General features: G+C 44.1%; 4 protein-coding genes across 6 annotated transcripts in view; 1 reads left to right on the top strand and 3 right to left on the bottom strand.

Annotated features, from left to right (window-relative positions):
- Nucleotides 1–657: 657 nt before the first annotated feature.
- LOC147172189 (trypsin-3) lies at nt 658–1,832 on the top strand. Its single transcript, XM_086078025.1, has 5 exons — nt 658–763; nt 848–1,010; nt 1,075–1,328; nt 1,403–1,539; nt 1,618–1,832. Exons 1-5 carry the CDS (start codon nt 724–726, stop codon nt 1,765–1,767), a joined length of 744 nt encoding a protein of 247 aa, XP_085934151.1. The 5' UTR covers nt 658–723; the 3' UTR covers nt 1,768–1,832.
- A 724-nt stretch (nt 1,833–2,556) lies between these two features.
- Nucleotides 2,557–9,335, bottom strand: LOC147172188 (uncharacterized). Of its 2 annotated transcripts, none has more exons than XM_086078021.1 (3): nt 9,010–9,335; nt 6,984–7,109; nt 2,557–6,111 (listed from the first exon to the last, which is right to left on the bottom strand). In XM_086078021.1, the coding sequence occupies exons 2-3, from the start codon at nt 7,098–7,100 to the stop codon at nt 2,758–2,760; spliced, it is 3,471 nt and encodes a 1,156-aa protein (XP_085934147.1). In that variant the 5' UTR covers nt 7,101–7,109; nt 9,010–9,335; the 3' UTR covers nt 2,557–2,757. The 2 variants fall into 2 exon arrangements, with proteins under 2 accessions (XP_085934147.1, XP_085934148.1); XM_086078022.1 differs by lacking the exon at nt 9,010–9,335 and adding an exon at nt 6,804–6,901 and having other exon boundaries at nt 6,984–7,042.
- A 1,027-nt stretch (nt 9,336–10,362) lies between these two features.
- LOC147172187 (uncharacterized) lies at nt 10,363–12,731 on the bottom strand. Its single transcript, XM_086078671.1, has 2 exons — nt 12,539–12,731; nt 10,363–12,182 (listed from the first exon to the last, which is right to left on the bottom strand). The coding sequence occupies exon 2, from the start codon at nt 12,145–12,147 to the stop codon at nt 10,759–10,761; it is 1,389 nt and encodes a 462-aa protein (XP_085934797.1). The 5' UTR covers nt 12,148–12,182; nt 12,539–12,731; the 3' UTR covers nt 10,363–10,758.
- A 1,735-nt stretch (nt 12,732–14,466) lies between these two features.
- LOC147172185 (uncharacterized) overlaps nt 14,467–26,895 on the bottom strand; it is a 37,708-nt gene continuing 25,279 nt past the window's right edge. The window contains exons 1-2 of one of the 2 annotated variants that reach the window (XM_086078024.1): nt 20,605–20,839; nt 14,467–17,618 (exon numbers count right to left, since the gene is read on the bottom strand). In XM_086078024.1, the coding sequence (XP_085934150.1) occupies nt 14,744–17,605 (2,862 nt within the window). In that variant the 5' untranslated portion in view covers nt 17,606–17,618; nt 20,605–20,839 and the 3' untranslated portion in view covers nt 14,467–14,743. Of the gene's footprint in view, nt 17,619–20,604; nt 20,840–26,895 lie in introns of those variants that run through there. The other variant, XM_086078023.1, reaches the window with a different exon arrangement.

Genomic DNA, 26,895 nt, shown 5'->3' with positions numbered 1-26,895 from the left:
CAGTGACATGTGTGTGGAAAAAGTAGTAACTAAATCTTGGAAGAAACTTTTGGAGCAATTTCTTGATGAAATGAGCAAATTGCAGGGTTTTGCTTGTCAAAATGGAAATATAAAATAACGGACAAATTAAAATCTTAAAACTGAGTTGGCCTCCGAGGCTTCTTTTAAATGGCATTCAAATAAATGAGTAGGAAAACACGGTAATTATAAATCATGGTGAAAAAAGCTTTTCATACGCATGACACAATTATTGTGCAGACTCATTTTAACTTGGCATATTCTTTTTCTAAATCGTTCTTTCAAAAATCGGAGTTTCATCCCAAAACTTAGTTTTACCTTAAATGAATCTCAAAGCAAATTGTGTGTTCAAAATGCATCTGTTGAGCCAAAAAGTAACTGCTATCGTATTTGTCATTTAACTAAGCACACATTTATGTGTACTGGGGCACTGGAAGATTTCATCTAAAAACGTCTTATAGACAGACTACCAGTGTGACCACCGTGTTTGGAGTGTATGGATAATCTATAGTGTAACCGATGCTCACGTTATCAATCATTTGGCTGCTGCTTTCCAGGTGTGTGTTCACACACACAAGTCGCCAAGATAAGGCTATACAAAAAAAAATAAAAATGGAAGCACGTGTCAGATAGAAGCCAGGCAGCAAGCTTTATAAGGTCCTGGAGCTGAACTGAGAAGCCACCTTGGCTCGGACAGGAATCACCATGAAGGCTTTCATTCTTCTGGCTCTGTTTGCAGTGGCTTGTAAGTATCGATCTGGAATATCATTATTAATCGTTATTCACCCCCTACGAACATAATTCTTGGATCTTTCTGGAATTCAATCAGTTGCCGCACCCATTGAGGATGAGGACGACAAGATTGTCGGAGGGTACGAGTGCAGAAAGAACTCGGTGCCCTACCAGGTCTCTCTGAACTCCGGCTACCACTTCTGCGGAGGTTCTCTGATCTCCAGCACCTGGGTGGTGTCCGCTGCTCACTGCTACAAGTCGTAAGTCAGCATAGCCGGCGTCAAAACTTCCAACCCGGCGTAACCGCGGTGCGTCTGTGCGCAGCCGCGTCCAGGTGCGTCTCGGTGAGCACAACATCGCCGTCAACGAGGGCACGGAGCAGTTCATCAACTCCGCCAAGGTCATCAGACATCCCAGATACAGCAGCCGCAACCTGGACAACGACATCATGCTCATCAAGCTGAGCAAGCCCGCCACCCTCAACAGCTACGCGCGCATCGTGTCCCTGCCCTCCAGCTGCGCCGGCTCAGGCACCCGCTGTCTCATCTCTGGATGGGGCAACATGAGCGGCTCTGGAAGTCCGTAAAAACCCTCACGGGGGAACTATTTGTTGATGTATCAACGCTCACCTGCGTCCTTTCTTCCTCTTCAGGCAACTACCCCGATCGTCTGAGGTGCCTGGATGCCCCCATCCTGAGCGACAGCAGCTGCAGGGGCGCCTACCCTGGACAGATCACCTCCAACATGTTCTGTGCTGGATTCCTGGAGGGAGGCAAAGACTCTTGCCAGGTACGAGCAAAAATCGCACACATTCTGTAAGTGAACAAAACCTTATTTTGAGTCATTTCATCAATTGTACCCGTGCAGGGAGACTCTGGCGGCCCCGTGGTGTGTAACGGCCAGCTTCAGGGTGTCGTGTCCTGGGGTTACGGTTGCGCCGAGAGGAACAATCCTGGTGTCTACGCCAAGGTCTGCAACTACACCTCCTGGATTCGCAGCACCATGTCGTCCAACTAAAGACATTTTGCTCGTTGGAACATTTGTTTAAAGCCTGTTTCAAGACAATAAACTGCAAATCTCTAGCTCCTTTGTTATTGATGTACTTTGCTCCTCAGGAGCAATAGCGTCGGGTTTAGGGGTGCCGAGAGCTCAAGGATGGCACCATTTTGTACATTTTAGCACAATTTCATTCCCACAAAGAGTTGGTAAAGAGAAAGGCATTCCGTCAGTTAGCTTGTCGGTAGCAACATGGCATAATAACACGCACAGAACAGGACAGCTAGCTTGTGCCAGCTAGCTTGTGCCAGCTAGCTTGTGCCAGCTAGCTTGTGCCAGCTAGCTTGTGCCAGCTAGCCTGTGCCAGCTAGCTTGTGCCAGCTAGCCTGTGCCAGCTAGCCTGTGCCAGCTAGCCTGTGCCAGCTAGCCTGTGCCAGCTAGCCTGTGCCAGCTAGCCTGTCTCCTTGGTCGAAAAAAAATGTCAGCTAACTTCTACTTGACAACATAAACAGTGAGCTACAATTAAATTAAGCAACAAGGACTGCTCATTAGAACAGTGTTGGCAAGGTACTTAGCCTAACTGTATAAAATAATTAATGTTCCACATAAATCAGGTTTATGAACATTGTAGCCACTGCTCACTTTTATGCAGATTTGTTCCAAACATTTTCAGAAAATCTACCCCAAAAATTGCTTATTATCATCAATGAAATTCAGGTTAGATTTTTATGACTGTATTCCGAGCTAGAAATAAATTCAGTGATGCATGTTGAGACTAAGTAACAAAAACACAACCCAGTAGAAGCTGACTAAAGTTTAGTGACCTTTTAATGGAAAAATTTGACAGTTACAAAAGAAAAAAAAAAGGTTACGCTCTGAGGTGCAATACCTTTGAACAACATTAATCCAAAATATATACATCTATGCACTGTAAGGCAATTTTTTTTTCTAGTTTTAGAATACAATGCACAATGGATATGCACATTGTGGCCCTTTTCTGATATCAGGCTACTACACTTGACCTTGCGCATGCTGCAAGTAATGATGATAAAGATCCGAAAGGTCGTTATAGTCCTCACCGCACATGGCACAGATAAGGCCCTGTGAAGTCTCTTTGTTTGGGGATCGGTTTGCAGTTCTCAAATGCGTTTTTCGCTTTTTAAGCACATTTGTATCTTTTCTGTGTGCGTTTCTGCGATTTGGGCCGGTCTTATCCAACCCAAAAACTTGCTTTTGGTCAGACACATTCAAAGTCGGAACGGGGGAGTCCTTGCGATTCAAGTCTTGACTTTGGCAACTAAAAGTATTGTTGCCTTTTGGGACGGATGACACAGGGGGACTATTATTTGATTCAAAACGTAACGATAGGGACTGCTGGCTTGTCGTAGGATTTAACATGCTAGTCGACTGTGTCAAATGATCATCCGATGACGGATCCAAAACAGGAGCTACCCGTGTGACCTGCGTTGAAAAATGACAAAGTTGGTGACTGAACAACAAATCGAGAGTCTTAAAACGGCTTGAGCACCGATCACAATTATAAGGCATGAAGACAGTCTTCGGTTTCGACTGGATCCAGCGGAAGCCCGGGTGCTCGCTCATGTGCTTTTTGTACGATTGGACAAAGCGGAATCCTTTCCCACACAACGCACACGTGAAGCGGCCTCGACGCTGCCGGTGGACTCTTTGATGGCGCCACAGTTTGGTCCAGTTTTGAAGAGTCTTCCCGCAAGAGGCGCAGGTGTAACTCTGATGCGGAGCGTGAGTGAGCATGTGGGCTCGGAGTCTGCCCATGTGCCTGAACAGGCGACCACAACTGGGGCAAGAATAAATCCTGGGGTCCGATCGGTTGTCCAGTTTGTTCAACTTGGACACAAAATGCGAAAGAATGCGAGTTGGCGTAACTGTCGGATGGAACGCTTTCATCGGGTTCGCGTTCTTGCCGTTTCTTTTGCGGGTGTCGCGTTTGCCATCTGTGGGAGGGGAGTTGAGATTGTGTTCCGATGACAACCTGTGCGCAGACACCGTGTACTCGACGACCGACATTCTCTCTTCCTCCTTGACCCCAAGGCAGGAGCCATCTTTTTCTCGACGGCACATACCACAATGGGCCTTAAACTCCGATATCACCCCAAACAGTTTGTCACAATACAAACAGCGATATAGCTTCGTACCGATGTGGCCCATCATGTGATTGTTGAACTTTGGCAGGCTGTCCAAAACATTCTTGCAAATGTGGCACGTGTACGTGAGCGAAGGTTTGCCGGACTGCGTTTGGAAGCTGCTCCCCGGAGGTCTGCAAGTGTGATTCCTGGCATTGCTATAATGACCGAAGGACTTCTCACAGCGTGTGCAGTTGTAACGCTTCACCGACCAATGCGTCAGCTCGTGCACGCGGAGGAAATACAACTGGCCGAAGGCTTTGCCACAAATGTGACATTTGTAAGGCTTCTCCCCGGTGTGGACGCGTTCGTGTCGGATGAGGGCAGACTGAAACTGGAAAGACTTCCCGCAGTACTGGCACACTTTACTTTCACTCTTTTCGGGGGCCGGAGCGCTCTGAAGCGATTCGACATGGCCACCGTCGTCGCTGAACTTGAAAACTTCTTGCGCTGGCTTTTGAGCGGGCATCTTCAAATCTTTGTCGTTTGATAAAAAAACAAGATCTTCGTTTCGGGTACTCCTGACGTGCGTCTTAAGATGGAGATTTAGGTTTGATTTCTTGCTGAAACCTCTTTTGCATTCAGGGCATTTAAAGGGTCGCTCTCCTGTATGGATGCGCTGATGGATGATGTACTGAGACATGAATTTGTACGTACGGTTGCAAATTCCACATTTGAGCAGGGTCCTCGATCCTTCTCGGACATACTTGATGTTTTGGTCAGCCTCTGCACTTGCGTCGCCGCAGTCTGCTTCGTGCGGCGTTTCACTTTTATCCTCGTGATGTACCAAAATGGTTACTCTCCTTCGTCTCTTGTGGCCTTTTCTTCGCCTTAAAATGGTTTGCAGGTGGTATTGACCTCCGGAACTGGTGGGCAATTTGGCACTCTGCCGAGACGAGCTGGCATTATTTGACGCCGAGAAGGGATCTAAATGATCCAATGGGGTCTCTAGGTTTTCAGCTTTGACATCAGGGAAGCTCTCAACGGGTTGAAGTGGCTCTTCGGGACATGCCGCGGTTCCATTGTCGCTTGATTTTGCCGTCCGAGGAGAGCGAGCGTTTGAGTTGTCACGATTGCTCTGACACGCCGACTCCTGAAGAGTTTTATCGTCACCCGGATGCATTTGGGGGGAACTATTATAATTAGCGTGTTGTTGAGGTACCTGCTTGGAAATCTGAGGCAAGCAACCTTCAGCTCCTTCTGGTTGCTGTGGTTCTACAGACCGTGGCGACAGGCAGCCATGACGGTCACTCTCCCTCTGCTCGATGGTCCCTCGGACTACAATGGGAGGGGATACGTCACAGAGGTTGGCCTGTAGCGGGTCGCCGTCTCGTTCCACTTGCTCGTCCGCATCACATCCTGCAGGCCTCAAGGTCGGTTGTCCTGAGTTTTTGTCTGGAGTCATTTCCAGTTGCTCTCCGTCGGAACGCTGCAGTTTGCCCATCTCTGCTACGTGCCTCGGGTCTGTGTCACCTTCCTGAGAAACATCGGGTTTGAAAACTTTAGCAGGGATTTGGTGACCAAGTTGAAAGTTCGATTTTTCAATAGCTTGAAATTCGGTGCTACTTTTAGGGGCGGGAGAGAGTTCCATTTCTTTTGGGGCAAAATGAACATCAGAGCAGCTGTTTTCCTCCGCTGCGGAGGGACGTCGTTCTTCTGGACTTCTCGGTTTTTGTGTGGGACTGGCAAGATCATTAACAAAAGGAGCCTCGCAAACGTTTTCAATAACTGTTCGCGTTGGTCTTACTCTTTTTCTTGTAGACGTGACTTTATCTTCTGGTTTGCGATCAGGGACTGCACAAGTTCCAGAGGTCTCATTGTGGGCGGACTCATTTGAGAGATTTCTGACATCGTTGGGCACAGCCTGAGCATTGTGGCTTTCAGAGAAAGTTGGCACAATCTCTTTCAGTTGATCTGCCACAAATTCGTCAGAAATCGCATACTTCTTGTCCTTGAGCTTTGGCGGTTTTATGATTCTAACACGCCCGCATTTCCTTTGCCGCGCCACGTGATTGTCCGCTGTGAGGTGGCAATCGCTCGCAGGCGCCATTTCAGCCTTTGCATCCACCCCTAACTGTGAAGCAACAACGGGTCCTTGGGACTCCAGAGTCTCTGGTGAGGGAGATGCAGATATTGTCCCTTTCAATTCCTCCTCCCATTCAGAGTCCCGGCTCTCCTCACTGGATTCTGCATCTCCGGGCACCTGTGGAAGACAGTAACACAGGTAACATCACCGTCATAATAGTATTTGGTCCGGACCGGGCTGTAAATACAGGCAGACGAAGACAGCATACGGCACATGTACAAAGATAGTTTTTTAGCTATTGTGCTAAATATTACACTAGCATCGACTATGGTGAACCGTCCGTACTGTGTTATAACTCTAAATAATCAGAAAAGTATCAATATGTAAAAGCAAAAGCCATAAAAGTATCTTATTCAGTATATTTACTCTACACTGACGCTGTACCCCCCCACCCCACCCCCATCACAAAGTCCTGTTACTTTGCTTATTTTCTTCATTTGTATCTAAGTTTTGTGATAAGTTTTAAACATTGATAACATTTGCAAAAGTTACACAACCACACCCATTAATGCATCTAGTTTTTGCAAGCAGAGCACATTAGCCAGTTGATGTGAATGTTAATATTTAAAACATTATAAATATATAAAGTATTTATTATCCTTTCCTCAATACAGATGGTAAAAAAAAACACAAACAGGATGAATGGTAAGGAATGTATCGATGGAAATACCTCACTCAAATGAAAAGAAAACAGATCATGCATAATCATCACGGACACCAACATTAGTTTGCATTTACGGGCCATTAGTAGGTTAAGGGGTTCTCATATCTGACTGTTGCATAACTGTGGGGGATCCATTCCCACTCACTGAGTTCATCTCAGCTGCCCTGCAATTGACTGGCGACCAACCAGTCCAGGATGTAGTCCACCTTTTGCCCCAATTCACTGGGAAAGGTGGCCATAATCCTGAAAGGGGGGTGGGGGGGGATACAAAATGGAGTGATGGATGAATAGATGGGTAGATGGATTTGTATTTCCAATTAGCTACCTCTTTGCAGTCTGTCGATGGATGAAAGGAACTACGAGGATGTGATGTCACAGCGGTTAATTCGGACACCGTATATTGGTCACTCCTCCTTCGGCTGAAGGACATTTTACTCCCCATGTCAGAAGTCTGTAGAATAAACAGAGTTTAGAAGGGTGTAACTACAAATATACTAGAACTAACATTGACATTTGATTTTTTTTAAGTGCGGTACACACAATGAAAATCGAGCTAAAAATGTCAGCACGTCGTAATGCGAGCCCGAGTGCACTTTGATTCGGCCTCCAAATTAGTGGATTAATCTTCTTAATGCTAATTCCACAAATGCAATCTTAATCAGAAACTGAAAAAAATGAAAAACTTTTCACTCAGAAATAAGCACTGGATGTAGACATATGAAAGAAATCCTTCTCAATCAACACCTCTGGGCTTCTGTTAATGTGTGGTGGTGATTTTGTCATCAACCCCCCCATCCTGCATTTTGCCATTTTGTTATGTTTTGCCATAAGAAGAATGTTTCTGGGTGGAACGTCAAGGTTTACCCCTCCAGCCAATCACAGAGCGGGGGGCGTGTCGCTGAAGGCAGGCGTAATGTTGACAAGAAGAGTGGGGGGTTGAGCCATGGGAGGAGTCCGTTTTGAATTGTTTGTTTACAAACAGAACTTAAGACCCCACTTTTAAAGGTACAGTGTGTAATAAGTGACTTCTAGATGATGCTATATTATAGAATGGAGCCGAAGCGAATGCATTTCGAAACGCACACTACGGTGGCTCAGAGAGACCACACTTCGCAAGCATACCACCAATACTTATTATGCATGAGCAAACGAGCATCTCGGCGAGCGACGGTGACTTGGCAGCTGGTATGAAGCCTGGCGAGCGACGGCGAAAGACCGAGCGAGCCGGATTTAGCCGGAGCGGCTAACAAGAGCAGCTAGCGGGAGTTAGTCAGAGCCAAAGGCTAGAGTGGCTAACAAAAGCGGCTAATGGGAGAAGCTAATTAAAAATAGTAATAATAATAAAAAAGCTAGCCAAAGCTTGCGAGAGCAAAGCAGAAGGTGACAGAGACGGGAGGCCGAGTCAGCGACGACCACGTGCAGGCCCAAGCTGTGGAAGGTAAGCGGCGGTTGACCCATTGGGGCCGACACTAGATGCAAGTACCACCAGACAGACAAGTACATTCGCAAAGTTTAACTTTGGGCATTCGTAGCAGGAAGATGGCGGCGTAATGTAATAGTTACCAGGCTACGATTACATTTTTTTTTTATGTACGTTGATGTGATCTCAATAATGTGTTTTTTTTTTTTTTAATTGAATGAATTACTTTTCCCACTGGATGGCGCCAAAGATTACACACTGTTACTTTAAGTGGGTTTTTTTTGTGCGCCAACATTGCGAATATTTTCAATTTTAATGCAAATGAACATCGGCTCAAAATATCCGTATTGGACTCTGGAAAAATATATACCCGTATTGACGGTCTATCTCTAGATAAATTCTGAAAGGAATTATTATGAAAAGCAGAAATACAAAACCACAAATGCTTCTAAAACGTAATAATTATTTGCAAATATGTTTATATATATAAGCTGAATTTTATCTGGAGTTTTGTCATTGTATTTTAGCGTCAGTATTTTCATAGTTCTGCCATTCCTGGCGAATACTTCACTGTACTTTACTGTACTGTTATAAAATTAAATGATGACAAATGTAAATGAGTGAAAGAGTCTGTATATTAGCCTAATTGAGTTGAGCCCATTTTGCATCATCATCTATAACCTTTTAAGTAATATATCAGATCAGCAGAGCCTTGTCCCAAAAGTTTTCTTTAATGTTGTCCATTTTAAAACCTTAAATGAGTCTAAACAGCAAAGCAGGCGTTTGCTTATCGTTAGGCCGGGTTGCTAGCTACAACAACACTCGCGGACGCGTAAACAATAACACATTGCCAATGATGCTCTCCATGATTTAGTAGCCGGCATTGTTTGCTGAGGGTTATTTTTATTGTAAAAATAGTGAAAGTGCTTGCCTGAGTAGGTGAGTCAACACTGGTCCCTTGCTGGCCATGCACTGACGGCTTGCTCGGCAGGCTAGCGTTGGTTAGCACGACGCTATAAGCAGCGTTGTGGCTCCGTGGCTGTTTTATAAACCGACAACCACATTCATTAGTCTGACAATTACACCCTTTTTAAGCCTGCCCCGACGTTTGCATCTTTCGAATAGCCGTGACGTAACTACGTCGGTATGGTGGCACAAAGCTGCACAAGCGACTATCAATCACGTCTTGCAATCGAAGTGCGTACTTCACGTGCCGTTGGAATTTTGGAAATGGTCTACAAGTGCAAGTGGAGACGTAACGGAAAACAGTGACTACCATGCAACTGACATACTCTGAATATACAAGATGTTGCTTTGGGCGTAGCTATAAACTAGCTTTGATTTTGAAAGTCTAACCAACTGTATTTCCTCTCGTAAAACGTCAGGATGGGGGTTTCACTTGGCTAACCTACGAAGACAACTTGAAGCAGCCATTTAAATGACACTCAAATACAGTATGCAATAGTCAATTATGACAGGGTTTGCCAAACTTTGGCCGGGGCATTAAAATGGCTTTACAGGATAGCGTAAATGGAAATTTCCCCATAAACTACAATGAAAGTGTTCTCGTTGACCCTCAGTTTCGAGATGTTACCAAACGACGACCTCTCCTGGACAAATGAGAAACAACCGGAGATGATTTTCGAGGGTAAGTAAACAATGCATTAGTATGGAAAACTGTTTTTTAAATCTCAACCGGCTTTTCAAATACAATGACAACGGCTTGATATTAGTACCAGTAGTGCCATTAGTACTAAGGACACAAGTTCTACTAGTATTAGCACTTCACTAGTAATTCAAGAAGCGCATAGATGTCAACAAGTGCATTCTGCCTCACCATTAACTTGTAGTTGCTCCTCTAGTACGCCAAAATTGTCCCACTAATGTGCAGGCATATCGTATCTGGATTATTATTATTTTTTATTACTATTACTAGTGCAATAGTTGCTGCACTTGTGTACCAGGTTGTGTTATACTCTTGAAGACAATGAGCATATTAGGACATCAACCTCAAGCTGAATAAAGTATATTGAATAAACGCCAGATGCCATTTGCAACCACAAAATTTTATGTCCGGACCCTCTCCCTCTTTATATATACAAATATATAAAAGGTAAACTTCAACTTTGGAAATGTTCTTCAAAACCCATCAAGTCACATATTGTTAATTCATAAATATTGGCAAAAACTTGGGTTGTGAAATTGCAGGTGCTGTTGATAACTTGGACACAAAACTGTAATGAACACGAAAGTCACAGCTACATTCAAAAAATTGAAACGCAAGTGAGAATTTGAAAATATAGTTTAATAATACATAAAGTTCACTTAAAAGGAGTCAAAGTAAAATTAAGGAAGTGAATCCTTAAAGCCTACACATTCTGATCACACTACACCGTATTTAGAAAAAAGGAGAAAACTTGTTGCCTCACCTGTCATCTTATCATACATTGGTGGCCTTTGTCATTTCACGCCAATGTCCAAATACACTGGTAAACTCGGAGCATTCATGTGTTCTGTCCTGACAAAACAAAGGGATGCAGCCTGATTCCAATGCATATTTAATTCTATCAAATCTAAACTGGTACACACATACATGTATTTTAAAAATGCAGAAGACGTCAGGAAACATTGTACTCCTTTGGAATGAACATATGCAGATGATGTGCGACGTGCAAACTGGTCAAGTTTTAATGGGGACAGATGAGGTGACCTGGTAGATCATTTCAGATGTTTTTTCTTGTCCGGGTTCCACGATGTAACAATCATCTTCCACATCGTCTGCTTTATCCACATTTTCAGAGCGTTCCCCTTGTTTGTTGATGTCAGCCGGGAATGTGTGACTCCTCTCGCCGTTCACCCGGGTCACGGCAGCCTTGGACACCGCCACGTCCCGCCTGGGCTTGATCATCTTGCCGATGCGGCCGTGTTTGGCCATGAACTCGTCGGCTTTGGGACACTTGTGCCTCTGCAGCATCTGAGTGCTCTCAAAGCCGACGTGGCACACCCGACACTTGAGGTCGGCATCTCCGGGAGGCGTCTTGGCAGGTTGGCTCGGGTTTACGGCGTTCGTAGCGGGTGAGGGCGAATGTGTCCAACTGCTTTTCTGGGGAGCGTTCAGCATGGAATTCTGTTTCAACTGCTGGCAAGGTGCGGCGCGAGCACCCTGAGCGAATTTGCTGTACGTTCGCACATTGAGATTTTTCAACTGCAGGGCCGAGGTGACTTGAAGCATCTGACTGTTTTTGCTCCCCGCGTTGGAATACTTGCGCGGGTTCCGAGTCAGGTCTATTTCCGAGATGGGGCTCTTGTAACTCAGTGGCCTGGATGTAATGAGTTTTAGTTTGGCCGTGTTGCTGGGGGAGTTACACATGTGGAAGCGAGGCACTAACTTCCTGCTGGAAAGCAACAGCCCGCATCCAATGCAGCCACAGATTTTATCAGCAATGTGACCACTATTGTGTGAAATGAGCATCCGTTTGGTGATGAAACCCTCACCACATTTACCGCACGTGTACGGCTTCCACTGATTCCACTTGCGGATCGTTTTCACCAGCACCACGGGCTGGTAAATTGTCCAAAGATCCACTGTAGGCGCGCCCTCACCAGAACACCCACTCTTCGCGTTTAGTCCACCTTGGCCTGCTTGGAAAGATGACGCCCTGGAGGGATACATGGTAGGCACGCGGGATATCTGTTTCGACATTTTAGAATTTGTTGAAGAAGCTGATGCAGAGGGAGACTGCGATGCGCCGTCCGCTTTCCAGGCAACTTTATCCAACTTCAAGCGTTTCAGCTGCAACTCTTCTTCTATGCGTTTCTCAAATCGACGCTTCATTATCGTTTCGTGATGCATCGCCTGTTGTTGTCCCGGTTCATGCGTGACGTTGTGGCTGAGCATGTCTTCGTACGCAGCAAACTCTGTTCCACAGGAGCATATGTGACTGGATAGAGGGCACACATGTTCCTCCAAAAAATCCTGGGTTGAAAAGATCTGTTCACAGTTGAAGCAAATCCCTCCAGCCATCAAATCGCCATCTGAGCTGCTTTCCTGAAGTCGCTTCATCATCATGCTGGGGATGGTAGAATTTATTCTCAAAGTGGCACCTGTTTAAAAACATTCAAAATACAATTATAAGGTTACTTTTAATAAGACAAGGCTTTTTGAGCCTCCTGATAGAGGAGCACGTTAACAGGTTTGATGTTTAACGTTCATGAACGCCACTACTGAGCGCAAAAAAATGCTATTCCAACAGAAAGCAACCTTTAGAGAGACACAAAACTATCTTCAACGCGTCACAGCGGCTTCAACATGGACACAAGCATTCGGATTTGTTTGACCAAATGAGTTTGTTGTAACATTTTGTCAGAGGCGGACGTTATTTTTGATGGAACGTGAGCCTGCTAATGCTAACGTGCTAAGACTAGCCATAACCGGCTAAATGATAACAATGTTAGCTTACCTTGGCTGTGAAATCAAAAGTGTCGGCGTAGGAGATGTCTACTTTTATCCTCGCCGCAAACAGGACACTCCAGGTCCGGTGTCGTTTACGCGGAGGAAAGCTGTTGTTTCGGCTCACAGGCATAAAGTGAGCAGCATCCGACCACACCATTGGAGAGGAGAAAAAAAAAAAGAAGAGACACTCCGTCTTCTTCTGCGTATGGCGCCCTTTGCTAACTGTACATCCGGTGTTGACAGGTTTATACTGCCCACTGCTGACGGAATAGAGGCACTACACTTAATGTCATGACTGATACAACAAAAACTAAAATTTAAATTAAATAAAGATGAAATATCCGTAATCAATTCAAAACAGGCTTGTCTGCAACTTCTTTACCAAGCAGTTTTTATATAAAAGTATTTCACTTGACTGAAGCACCACGGCCCCCACCCCTTTAAAACATCATTACCCGACATAGTCAAGTTTAGAAGAGAGCCTGAATACGCTGTTTTGAGACGTTGGTTGGGGGAATTTGAAACTAGCAATGGTTGCATATATGTTAGGAAATCTTTTCAAATCAAAATCCCTGTTTTACTGGAAGTTAATTGAAATGATCCTTGTTGCTTTGCGTATGCCTTTAGCTATTTGGTTTGTAAATGTGTTGTGCTTTTTTGAAGCACATCGAAGTGCCTTGCGTAGGTTATATGTGCAATTATTAAAACATAAAAGGCCTGGCCATGCTTAATTAATTCCCTGCCATTGACGAATTTAGACGTAAAAAATTCATTTGAACTACTTATTTTAACCCCCCCCCCCCCCCCCACACACACACACACTTTTAACAAGAGTATGAAAACCTAGAAAAAAGTTGTTATTGTACATTTAGAACAGATATAACATTTTTGATTAATCGTGAGTTAACTATTGAAGTAATGTGATTATTTAAAAGAAACAAATTTAATCGCCTGACGACCTAATTTATAATAATATTTTCTCCCTTTTTTTTTATAAATAATATTTTTTCAAAAACCAAATTTTTAATAATCTTTTCTTTTCGTTTTTAAAATCTTTCAAAAAAAGAAAAGATTATTAAAATTAGGTCGTCAGGCGATTACATTTTTTAATTGTAACTAATCGCATTACTTCAAAAGTTAACCCATTATTAATCACAAATTTTATATCTGGTCTAAATGTATAAAAAAATTTCCCCCAGACTCTTGTTAACAAAAGTGGAAAAAAAAGTTAAATAGAAAGTTAAAATGATTTTTTGATGTCTATAGCCGTCAATGGCAGTGAGTGAGTTAATATTTTGTTTTTGTAGTGTAGATGAATTCTTGAACAATTAATGCTGCAAGTATAATTATTGACAGTTGCTATATGACATATAAATTATTTAATGTAAATGTGGTAATTAGTCACTTTTGAGCTATGTGTACAAGTAGAAATATGTATTGAACGTGTGTTTATAAAATGTTTACAAATGTAATGGCTGTCTCAATAGAATTTGGCCAGTAAGTTAGTAGCCACATTCTATTTGTTATTATAAAAACTAAGGCTCTATACTCCCCTTTTTTTTCTTCATTTTTCCAAACTCACCCCACCATTAAAAAGTATCTAGTTTACAACAGTTCAGTTTCAAGGGCAGCAACATAACAAATTTGTGCAGATGGAACATGGCTTAATCCGTCACTATTTGCATATTGCTATGAATACACAAAACAATATTTTCTTCAGCTGCCATAACCCATTAACTGTTATAGATTGTTTCTTTGCTGGGTCTGTTATCGGCAAAGACTTAAATAATTCAATAATTCAACATGTATAAAAAATAAATAAAAGTCAGAACCCAAACAAATCCCTATGAATGTTCCATGTATTTCTTACCTGGTTGTAGAATGATTGTGAGATAATTAAACCAAATAGAAGAGAAACAAATACAAAAAAAGATGTTAATAAATTGGTATATTTAATAACACCAGAACAAGCTACAGTTCAACTATTTGATTAAATTTGAAGTACAACTATTTACAACTCAAATACAGGACTTAAATTGACAAAACTACACTTGATTTCACAGCAGCAAACTGCTACAAAACTAAAGGGGTTTTCCTCTTGTGTTACTCCACGATTCATTGACACCATTAAAAGCAGGTACAAATCAAAAGTGGCATTTTACAGTTCCCCATCCACTGCCATCCAGTAATAAAAAAAAACGAATGGAAGATATTAAGTTATCAATTCTGCAGACATGACATTATGCACCCTCCTGCGATGGGTTCTCAGAGATTTCAGACTTGGGTATGAACACTGACAAATATCACATTGATGGGATTCAGACTGCTTGTGAGTCAGGAGGTGTTTCTGCAAACCGTCCACAGTGCTGAACCAACGCAGGCAAACCGGGCAGCGCACGGGCTTGATGACCGGTTTGCAGGCGCCGCTCCTCTGGTGAAACAAAAGACTGACCATGTTGGGGAACTCAGAGGTGCAGCGGGAACAGCGGTAAGATTTGGGCGCGTTCTGTGGCCGCCCGCCTTTGCAACGGTCCCAAGATAAGTGCCTTCGAAGGGAACACCGGGTGGCAAAAGAATTTCCGCATCGCGTGCAAATCGCCCGCTGCTTCTTGTTGTCGATGTGCGGGCGCTCGGGAACTGCTTGCTTCCGCGAAGGTTGATGCACGGGTAGGGGAGGAGGCTGCTGTGGTTGTTGCTGAGGCTGTTGCTGTTGGATCCGAAGCAATAGGGGCTGCGATCGCTGCGTTTGGAGTCCCTTCAGCAGCTGGTGATGAGGATGCATGTGGATCTGCAGGTGAACCTCGTAGTCGGCCCAGGAATTCACAGTCTCTCCGCACGTCGGACACGTGTAGGACTCCTGCGCGTGCTTTTGTAGATGCTCCAGGAGGAGTCTCGGAGATGTAAATCCAACCCCGCACTCGCACGTCACCCTCCTGGGCAGCACCGAAGGCAGTGACATGATCCCCCAGTTGTTTGCGTCATTATCTGGGCTGCCTTTTGTGCCGTCGGGCAAATTTTGCTGCAAGGGCTCTCTCGTTACCGCCCGCTGCATCTGACACCTTCGCCTGTGAACCATCATGTTGTCTTTGCGGTTGAAGCTTCTGCCGCAGACGAAGCACGGGAACATGGGTTTTGTGCTGCTATTTTGGGAAACGCCGTCATAACCAGCACTGTGCGATACAGGCGCAGACCCCCGAGGCCTGAACCCACACAGCCGTAAATGGCGGGCCAGAGTGGACGGCCGGCTGTACGTTTTCTGACACCTGGGACACGGGTAGCGCTTTATCCCATCTTTGACGAAGTAGCTCAGGTTGGCGATCTCCTTCAACTCGGGGTCCACCTCATCTTCATTCTGGGAAGAACTAAGCAGCTCCGTTTCATCGTCCAAGGGCATTGTCCACTGGCCTTCGTTGCTGCTATCGTTAGGAACCGACATTGCATCTGCGATGGCGTTTTCCATAACACTTCCAGAAGCGTTGGTCTGCTGGTCCATCGTGGAAGACTGGGACATAAATGGTGGGAAGCTTTTGGCAAAGCCGCACCACGAATGCTCCGGTAACTCAGACTGCGCCGAAGTAGTAGAGGTCACCTCGACTTTGACCCGAGGGGTTTCGGTGCTGACAGAAACATTATTCGTCATGTGCTCACCTTGACCATTCCTGCATGCTGAGGCTTTATTACTCGACCGTAATGCTTGTAGTCTGTCGACGGACGGGTGCATCTGAGGCAGGGCTGCCTTTGGCCCTTGACACTTGTGCTTCTTTAAGTTGTACCTGCGCGCATAGTTGTGCTTGCATACAGGACAAAAGAAAGATTTTTTCATATTGTTAAAGCTATGGAATGGCGCAACTTTGGGGACTAGCGGCAATGTACTTGGCAGCTGTGCAGGCTTTTTCACTGACGGAAGGCAGACATGATTGTCGGTGAAAGGCAGCTTGCCAATAATGAGTTGCTTGCAGCGACGGCAACACTTGATTCTCTCCTTTTTGTGCAAAAAGTGATGTTCAGTTAGTCTGTCAGAGTTCGGAAAGACCCGACGACAGCGGCCACATTGGTATCTCCCAAAAAGAGCATTATTGCTGGAATCTCGGAGTTTCTGACGCGTTTCAAGAACCACAACGGGCGAGAGCACTTTTGTCAGCGAAACGATCTTCTTCCTGCTGGAGTCGATTATTCGGCTAATGGTGGGAGCTTTTGTCTTTGCGGCAGTCTTCGCGAGCAGTCGCCGTAACTTTGCCACAGAGAGATCATTGATCGGTGCTTCTTCCGTTTCTGTGGCCGGCATGATATCAACTGGGATGGCTTCTTGTTTGGGGATTATCATAGCATTACTGTCATTTGGAGATGGAGACGGGGAGGTATGCTTCATGTAGGCTGTTGCTAGGATCTTCATTAATTTGTTATTTTTAGCCGCTCGTTCCTCGTTGTCACTGCTGTGGACAGACTGTGAATCCCTTGCGGTCTCTGGCATTGGCTCAGTACTTGGAGATGTCTGGTCAAGTTGCCCGTCGGTTTTTTGAGAGGCTATACATGGCTCAGGGGGAGTTGATGGAACCACTTTGCTCCTTTCCAGCCTTTCACTGGCTTCCGGCTCGATTTTAACAGGCGGCGATCCTGAAACGGAGGGGCAATTCTGGGCCGAGTCTGTCAATGACACAGCTGGCCTTGCTTCTGCAGTCAGATTAGGAGTAGCATCGGTCGACACTGTTCCACTTGAGACAGCATTACTATCTGTCGCTTGGAGTGGAGTTAAATGAGAACTGTGTGATTGCTTATGTTGAAGCATTAGACAGAAGTCGTTAAATTCCTCTCCACAATCGCAGATATAAAAAGATTGCGAGGCGCCGTCAGGCAATGCTGGTGGATTGGATGGCTTTAGGTTTGCTGTCAAAGCGCCCTGCAGGCTCGTGTCGGGCTGGGTCGAAGGAGGCGCAATGACCTTGGGGAGCATCATGTTGGCATGCGTCGCCTGGTGTACAAGCAAGGCGGACAGTCCGTTGAAGGTTTCCGCACATGCCACGCAACGATAGATTTTGGAGGATGGTGGCCCACTGCCCTGGAGCCCAAGCATCATGGCCTGTGGTTTCCTGTAAATAACACAGGAAAAAGGCATGTCAATGGATACTGCAAACAACTTTCACTTTCAAGACTTAAAAGTTTTCTAATGTATTTAGAAACAATTTTCAAAATTCAATTGACAAGGTATTTAAGATGATCCACTGTACTTCAAGTACAGTGGATCATCTCACACTAGTTCGGTTTCCATCCACCCATTTCTCTCTCTCGAAATTTTTCTCGAAAAAAAACTGAATGGAAACGCTAGAAATTCGAAAAAGGGCCCAAAATTCACCAAAACGTTTTTACGTTTGGAGGGGGTGGATTTTGAAGCATTTCGAAAAAAAGGTTAAATGCGAATTTTGGCTATGGAAACAGGTTTTGCGAATAAACGCTGCCAAGACCGGATACACGTCGCACGTTTTGACCGGATATTACGTCGCACGTGCGTTTGTAGTCACAAAGCAATGGCGGACGATAATGTAAGGTATGTTTGGGGGGGGAACAGAAATCATTTTGGGAATTAATTAAAGAAACGAATATTAATGCAATTTTAGATGGAAAACAGCAAAGAAACGCTACGGTTTATCAAGAATTACAAAAGCCAACTCATACAACTTTCCTGTCTTTCTTCTTCATCTTTTAAATCACTGGTGGATACCATCTCTATGGTGTATAGAGTCCCCTCTCAATATTTGCAAAAGAAGAACCGATGGAAACGGGCATAAGTCGCATGTCCGTTTTGCGCATTATCAGTAAATTCGCTTAAAATATTCAAAACAATTGGATGGAAATCTGACTACTATTGCTAAGATATAAAGAGAGGTGAGCACTTCCGTCTCTTGAAGGATGCCCACATTTTCGGCAAGTGCCCACATCTTCAGCGTATGCTTCATGACGCGAGCAAGAAGAGATGAATGAAATTACCATAACACGTTCATACCAATTGCCAAAAATGAAATTTGACAGAAAGGCAGAAAAGTCTTCAAATGTATGAAAAACTAAGTCTGAAAAATTCCACAAAAAAAATAATAATCAAAAACCAGAAGACAAAAGGTAGGAGAAAATGAATCTCAAAGTCTTGGATGCTGCATATTTTCTGTTATGGTACAGCTCTAATTAGCTCTTGGGCCCTCAGTACATTAGACTAACACTAGCACACTGTTTCGTTCATAATAATGTTTAAAAGTTTTGCAACTCCAGACAAATGTTATTTATTTGACCTAAAATGGCCCTGCACTACATTAACAGACAGTAAACAGCAGTACATTTTACTAATGGTTCTACTTACACTGGTGACATGCAGGGGCTGTTCTAAAAATAGCTCACAAGTGATCATTTGAAAATGTAAACAATGGAAGAGATTTATAGAAATAACATGTTGCGTATTGGTATTTATCCGCTTCCTAATTATTGTGAGAAATTATTCATAGGGATGTTCAATAACACTTCTTTTCAGGCAGTCACTAATAGCAATACCACTAGTAATTTTGATACATAAAATATCCCTAAAAAACAATTAGTAATTTTGACACATGAAATATCCCTAAATGAAGCAATGACAGTTAATATTGAAGAAAGACCAATATTATTTGTACTCTATCATTCCTAATAATTACTTCAATCAGCGTCTTCACATAAATTAATGTAATTAAATTTGTCACATCAGAAGTGTGTATCAAATTGGTAGCCCTTCACAAGAATTAACTGCCAAGAAGTAGCTCTCAGATTCAAAAAGGTTTGTGATCCCTGCTTTAAAATGTAAAAAATAAAATAAAAAGGGTCATGAACATCTGTAACACGGATTCATGTTTACGAAACTCTTTTGTCATTAAAGGCAGTGATTCACTCTTTATATGTTCTCTTTGAGAGTGGTTAGCAGATTTTTTTAACATCCTGACATAAATCGTGTTCAACCTTGATGGGACCATTGCATGCAAAACAATATTAGGTTCCATGTTGTCTATATTTAAGGATAATGCCCTGGCCATGGCTCGCTGGAGTCCCAAAGCTTTAGGAATGGCTTTGTAACCCTTTCTGGACAGACAAATGTCAAATAATTTGTCATCTTTTCTTGAATGTCTTTATTCAGGTCATTTTGCTGCATTTATTAATTTATATTTCCGTGGGGTCTGGGGGTACTAAGGCTTTGGTGTCCCGGATTGAAAAAGCAACACTTTCCAAAATACTTCATAAATAATATCACCATTTAAAAATGCCTTTTATGTTTACTTGGGTTGCCTTTATGACATTTACATTTTTGGCTGATCTTGCTAATATGAAAGTGAGGAAAACTATGCTAAGAAAATAGTTTTCACAACATCTAATCCGCGTGAAAGGCATGCCATGTGCTGCTGTTATGCAATGCTCCTATCATTCAATTCCCTTGATATTTATACCTCGCTCATTAAATTGATTTTGAAGCCCTGCCTGCATTGACATAAATCGTTATATCTTCAGTGTGCCAAAGTGAGTTTTAAAATCATAACCACCTCTCATTCGATTAGCATATTTGTTTTGGTTTTTACCTGAGCTCTTGTTTACTTATGCATAATAACGCACATGCATAACACGCATATCATGCTTTGGAAATTCCCTAAAAAAAGGCAACTTCGTAAACAACAAAACATAAACGACTGCCAATGTGTGCAGGGGTCAGGGTAAATACCGTTATGAGCAAATACGAATTAAAATACAGGCTAGGCTCATGCTAAACGACTTCACTATGATACGGTGCGGCTACTTCGCTAAATAACGTAGCTATGCTAACAAGAATGCTAAATTCAACGCATGGTATGGTTTGGCGAGCTTTTAAAAAAAAAACACACACACACACGCTTCACGCAAAGCTCGTGCACTTGCTCGGAAGGTGAGAGCTAAGCAAGGGGGGGTGGCTGGCCATGCTCCCGGGAGAGGCCACACAAACAACGGATATTAGCGGGCGAGCTCCCGCGGTCTTCTCTCCGGAGTTTTTTCTTCTTTTTTTCCCCTCTCTCTCTGCACCGTTTAAACACTAACCTTGTCACACAAGCTCCGGGTCCGAAGCCTTTGAGGTGGGCACAAAAGGATAGCTAGTATTACTGCGAGGATCCGAAGACATCTGTCCACGCAGATGCACGAACTCTCAGGAACGCGCTTGGACCGCGAACGAATGTGCCAAGAGGAGGAAGAGGAAGAAGAAAAGGAGGGGGAGGAGGAGGAGGACGACGAGAAGGTAGCAATCGCGTCCAGCTGTGGGGTAGAGCAAAGGGTCTATGGAGCCAACACGGGCGCATGCGCCGTAGACACGCCTGCAGTGAAAACGCCTCTGCTCCGGGAAATCTTGGTCACGTGATTCCCCTGGCAGCCACTAGACCGCCCAATATTGCACTGTGCAGAACCAGTGAAGACTAGACTAGCAATGCACAAACAGATGGCATGAGTGTATTGTGTGCCAAATCAACCATTTTATTTCATCATACACCAAAGGAGGCACCACGGGAAATGTGGGTGGGTAGGCTAGCACATCTGCCTCCCAGTTCTGAGGTTGTTTTCAGTCTCAGCCTAGTGTCATGCGCATTTTTGTCCCTGAGCGACTGGCTGGTCAAACGTCCATGGTGTCCCTGACAATCATCCATCCATCTATATCTATAGGCTGACTACTGCTTATTCTGTTCAGGGTCATGGGGAGCTGGAATCTATCCCAGCTGATTTAGGACTAAAGGTGGACTACAGCCTGGACTGGTTGCTAGTCAGTCACAGCCACACACAGCCACAGGCCACTTAGAAACGGACAACCATTCACACTGTCACTGAGTGGGAACTAACCCAAGCCAAAGTCCGTCGAATAAACCACTACATACATTTGATCTCCATTCCATTCTATTCCAATCCAAGCTATCAAAGGTTCCAAAAATTCAACCCATACCCGTCTGCTTTTCTGGTTGGAGATAATGGCCACGGTAGTACTGCAGTGTCATTTGTCTCATTTCCATGGAGTAGTACAGTTTAGTTCATTTGGTACAGTACATATTATGATGCACTTCCAAATTAAAATATTCCAAAATAATCAACCCGAACCATCACACTTTTCAATAGCTCATTGTTGTATGGGTTTTTGCCAGGTACTCTGGCTGCCTCTCACGTTCCAAAGAGCATGTCCATAAGTGACCTTTAACAGTGTTTGTGAATGTGAAAGGTTTGTATGTACCCTGAGATTAGCTGGAAACTGGTCCAAGATCTATCAAGTCAGCAGTTACCTGCGCTCCTAATGGGGACAAGAGGTAGAGTCGAGGTGTCTAAAATCATGTTTCCATGAGCAGATCGGCATTTTGGTGTAGAACCCATTAAAGGTATTAGAGGGGATTTGACTACAAATTAAGTTGTCAGATTCACTTAAAAATCGCTTTATCAACCTGTAACAGACTTATACTTATGGTTAACAAAAAAAAAATATGATTCATAAACTGTGGACGTGGCGGGGAATGTTAGATTGTAGCCAATCAATAACGAAGGTGCTTCGATTGATTGATTACTTCTTGCGTGTGTGCCCCGAGTACTTAGCTTGCGTAGGCCTCTAGCGTAACAGTGTTTACCAGAAGCGTAGCGTCTTCCTACTGTCGCTAGATCCTCACGTGTGTTCAAAGTTAACCAACAATGGCGGAGAAGGATACAGGACCACCAAAAGACTGTTTTTGAGGTTACTGAACGGAGAAGACAAGGACTGAAAGAGCGAAGCCAAACAAAAGTCATTTTCAGCGATGGCTTGTGCTAAAGCAGCAGAGGGGTCTGAAGACGGATGCTTTGGTCGCTAAGTTTCTGCTGGACAGATAACTTGAGTTTTCTTTTTGATTTAGAACTATCCTTTATGAAGCTTGTTAAACAGGTAAAGTTGTATAATGACATCAAAGTCAAGGCAGTTCAACGGTTTGTTTATTGATGCTACGTTTCCTACGTAAAAAAGCAGGGGGGTGAGGGGGGCGGGGTTTACGCATGCGCACTATTTAGGAAACCACAAACAGCTGTTGGTCTACTCGTTCGCCGCAGAATCCTCTCCCAATACCTTTAAGGCATAGGTGTCTAAACTGCGGTCATCGAGGGCCGCAGTCCTGCAGGTTTTGGAGGTTTCCCTCTTCCAACACAAGTTGATTCCAATCAGCAGGATCATTATCAGGCTTATGCAGAGCTTGCTGATGAGCTGAAACATCCAAAACCTGCAGGACTGCGGAGTTTGACACCTATGCTTTAAGGTCTCAACACAGCAAGCTACCAGTTAGCGAATGTGGCTAACGTTTGGCTGATTGTCGCGTCTGCCAAATATTGGCCCGGTACTTTCTGTGCATGTGTGAGAAGTAACATCCCTGCATAACATCGGCAGCTTCGGGCGCGATGGTAGTCAGTATTCCTCACTCCAAAAAAAAGGAACTGAAACTTTTGGAAGCTCTATGAGCTTGGTGACCGCGCCTGAATCATGCTGTTGGTCTTCAGTTTCTTTGTCCAGGTGGTCTTGGCCAGATGTCTTAAATATACATGCAATGAGATCTACATAAAGTGCAAATAAGTCAATCCTTCTTTGGATGCCTTCCACTTAGCCAGTTGCCACTCCAGTTTCTTGTCTCGTGCAATGACTAAGCCTACCTAGCCAACCAATCAGAATAATCAAATATCGCAGACGTGTTGGAGGAAAAAAAAACGCCCGCCGTCAGTGCGAGCCACACCTGCCTGGCAGATGGCGTTCACCGACTGCGACGACTGACTATCCGATGGCTGATTTCAGCTATGTATGTTCACACTTTAATGAGAACAAGGGGTATCAAAAATGGATGAATGTTTGGTTAGTTTAGAGACAAAGAAACAAACAGGGGGGCTGATGACATGTTTTTGGCAAACAATAGGTTAGCTCAGATGGATGAAGTCAATTTTTTGGCACTTCCATTCCATCCATTTTCTATAACGACCTACCGTGTACACAGCCGCGGGGAGCTGGAGTCGATCCCATCTGACCTCATGCGAAAGGCAGACGACACTCTGGACTGCTCACCAATCAGAGCACATAGCAACAGACACGCAGTCAAAAAACTACACCCTCCATGACCTCAATACCATTCTAAGCTGTAAAAATGATAAAACCACCACATTTTAATGGAATGGTTGTTTGTCTATATGAGCTCGGCAGTTGGCTGCAACGGGTCACAGGTGTACTTGGCCTCTCGACCAATTAGCTGGGATGGGCTCCAGTTACCTGCCACTCAAAGGATAAAAAGACCTTTAGAAAATGGATGGATGGATGGAGACTTAGTTTGGAGAGAAACAGATGTCAGGGTGGTAGAGCCATGTTTCAGCCATTTTTTTAGAATCTCTTATCCTGTCCAGGATCTTGGTGAGCTGGAGTATAATGGACTATATGCCACGGAGGAGGCGGGACTTCCGGGTTTTCACCCATCAACTTTGTTTCCGTTTCCGGTTTGCGACGTGCGGGCCGCGTCCCACTACTTGCGCTTCCGCCTTTGTGCCCCTCGGTTGCGCGTTCCCGTCGATATTTGCACGTTTCCAAGTTCTGTGAACTTGTTGTTCAATGATGAGCTTTTCAGTTTGTAAGCTAAAAGCAATTTACCCTTTGAATTGTAATTTAAATTGATGCTATCTATTAAAAAAAAATACACTTTGAATTGAAAATCTGTTAAATTTTGCTACCTACTTTCAATAAAGATTATACATATTTGAAAATATCTCTTGCTTTTCCAACCACCTCTTGTAAAAATCCACTTTAAAAAAGTGTTTGAGCAACAACAACAAATGAAACTCTTAGAAAAATTGACCGCAAAATCAGGCATTTTAGTCCGCAACAATCATAAAAAATGGCCACGGAATTCTTTAAACAGAAAAAGTGCACCCAAAAAAAAATCTCAACTTTTGGAAAATTGGCCAAACTTCTCTAAGTCCAATGTGACGTTTTCAGTCAGTAATGGTTTGAGGAGCCATGTCATATGCTGGTGTGGGTTCTTGATCTACCAGGACATATTAGAGCACTTTATGCTTCCCGCTGCCGCCAAGCTTTTGGGAGACAATCAATTGATTTTCCAGCAGTATTTGGCACCTGCCCACAAAGTAAAAACTCCCAATACCCGGTTTAATAGCCATGGAATAACAGTACTTGATTGGCTAGCAAATTCACCTGACTTGAACCCCATTGAAAATGTATGGGGTGTTTTCAAGAGAAAGAAGGAACAGAAAATCCTGAAATGCAGACAATCTGAAGGCCAATATCACTTGAACTGTGCCAAAGGCGTATCGTGTCCATACCACGCCACCTTGATGCGGTAATTAATGCAAAAGGAGGCCCAACAAAGTCCTGAAGGCATAGTACAATACACTTTTCTGAAGACAAACATTTCTGTATTAAAGACACTTTTGTTGGTCACATGAAATATTAAAATTTTGTGAACACACTGGATTTTTTAAATGATCAAAATTGAAACAAATAAATGCTTGAAATATTTCACTTGAAATTAAAGTTAAAAAAACAAAAATTTCACTGTGGGAAAAAAAATCAAATCCACCCATTTTTAAAATTTTTACCACTTATCTGGGGTCGGGTTGCAGGGGCAGCATCTTCAGCAGGGAAGCCCAGACTTCCCTCTGCCTAGCCACTTTGTCTAGCTCCTCCGGGGAATTTGAAGGTGTTCCCAGGTCAACCGAGAGACAGTCTCTCCAGCGTGTCCGGGGTTGTCCCTGGGGTCTGCTGCTGGTGGGACATGCCCCGAAACTCTCCAGGGAGACATCCAGGAGAATCTTAACCAGATGCCCAAGCCACCTCAGCTTGCTCCTCTCAATGTGGATGTGTCTCCGAGTCCGTACCGGATGACCCAGCTTCTCACCCTATCTCTAAGGGAGAGCACGGACACCCTGGGGAGTAAACTCATTTCCGTCGCTTGTATCTGGGATCTTGTTCTTTTGGTCACGACCCCCAGTTAGTGAGAGTAGGAACGTCAATCAACCGGAAAAATCGAGAGTTCTGCCTTTCGGCTCAGCTCCTTGACCACAACCCATACAGAGCCTGCATCATAGCAGACGCTGCACCGAACCTGCCTGCCTGTCGATCTCCCGCTCCATCCTACCCTCAAGACCCAAAGAGTGCACTCCACCCTTTTCCAACTAAGGATTGATTTGAATCCCAACTGCTTCACACTCAGCTGTGAACCGCCCCAGTGAGAGTTAGAGATCAGAAGAAGAAGAAGCCAACAGCACCACATAATCTGTAAAAAGCAGAGATGCAATGCAGTGCCTAGAAATTCTGTCCAACCCTCACTGGAAACTAATCTGACTTACCGCCGGCAATGCGGAACAAACTCTGACATCAGCGATACAAGGACCGGGCAGACCGTATTGTGGGGTAAGGTACCCCCATACTCCCGAAGCACCCCCTACAGAACTCCCCGAAGGACACTGTCAAACGCTTTATCCAAGTCCACAAAACACGTGGACTGGTTGGGCAAATTCCCATGTACCCTCAAGGCCCCTACGAAGAGCTTGTCCATTGTTCCACAACCAATCCGACTTCCGGAAAGAACCTCCTCTCAAGCACCCTTGAGTAGACCTTACCAGGGAATCTGAGTAGTGTGATTCCTCTGTAGTTGGAACACCCTCCAGTCCCCCTTTTTGCAAAGGTCTGCCAATCCAAAGACACTGTCGCCAATGTCCATGCATGTCAACTAGGACAACCCCACAACATCCAGAGCCCTTAGGAACTCCTGGCCGATCTCATCCACCCCCGGGGCCTTGCCACTGAGCAGTTTCCCAACAACTTCGGTGACTTTGACCCCCGAGACAGAACAGGCCACCGAAGAGTCCCCAGACTCTGCTTCCTCAAAGAAAAGCATGTCGGTGGAATTTAGGTCTTCGACGTATTCCCTCCACCGATTCATGATGTCTCGAGTTGAGGTCGGCAGTGCCCCCTCATCTCCAACAGCAAGTTGTTAAAAAATACATAAATTGGGTCACAAAATATTGAAATGGACTTTCCCTCAATATTATGAATTTTTGGCACCCACCTGCACATGTAATTAATTATAATGGAACAAAGCTGGAATTATGATCTTTTGTCTCATATTTTGATCCCAATTGTCTTCAGCAAACAGCGAAAAACAAAGGAATTGACCTTGTTGTTCCAACTTTTGGTGCTGTTAACTGCTTTTCTTGTGCTCCTGAGCCTATGTGGCAATATCCTTTACATATTGATGCTTTACGTGCAGCAATTTATGAATTTTCTGCTGAAATTATGGATTTTGTGAGATGATGGAATACCGAAATTCCTTTCAACTGTATATCAAG

This window comes from Leptonotus elevatus, chromosome 6 (genome assembly GCF_054856555.1).
Source record: "Leptonotus elevatus isolate MCC_2025b chromosome 6, RoL_Lele_1.0, whole genome shotgun sequence".
NCBI lineage: Eukaryota > Metazoa > Chordata > Actinopteri > Syngnathiformes > Syngnathidae > Leptonotus > Leptonotus elevatus.
This window is presented reverse-complemented; position numbering and strand designations above follow the sequence as displayed.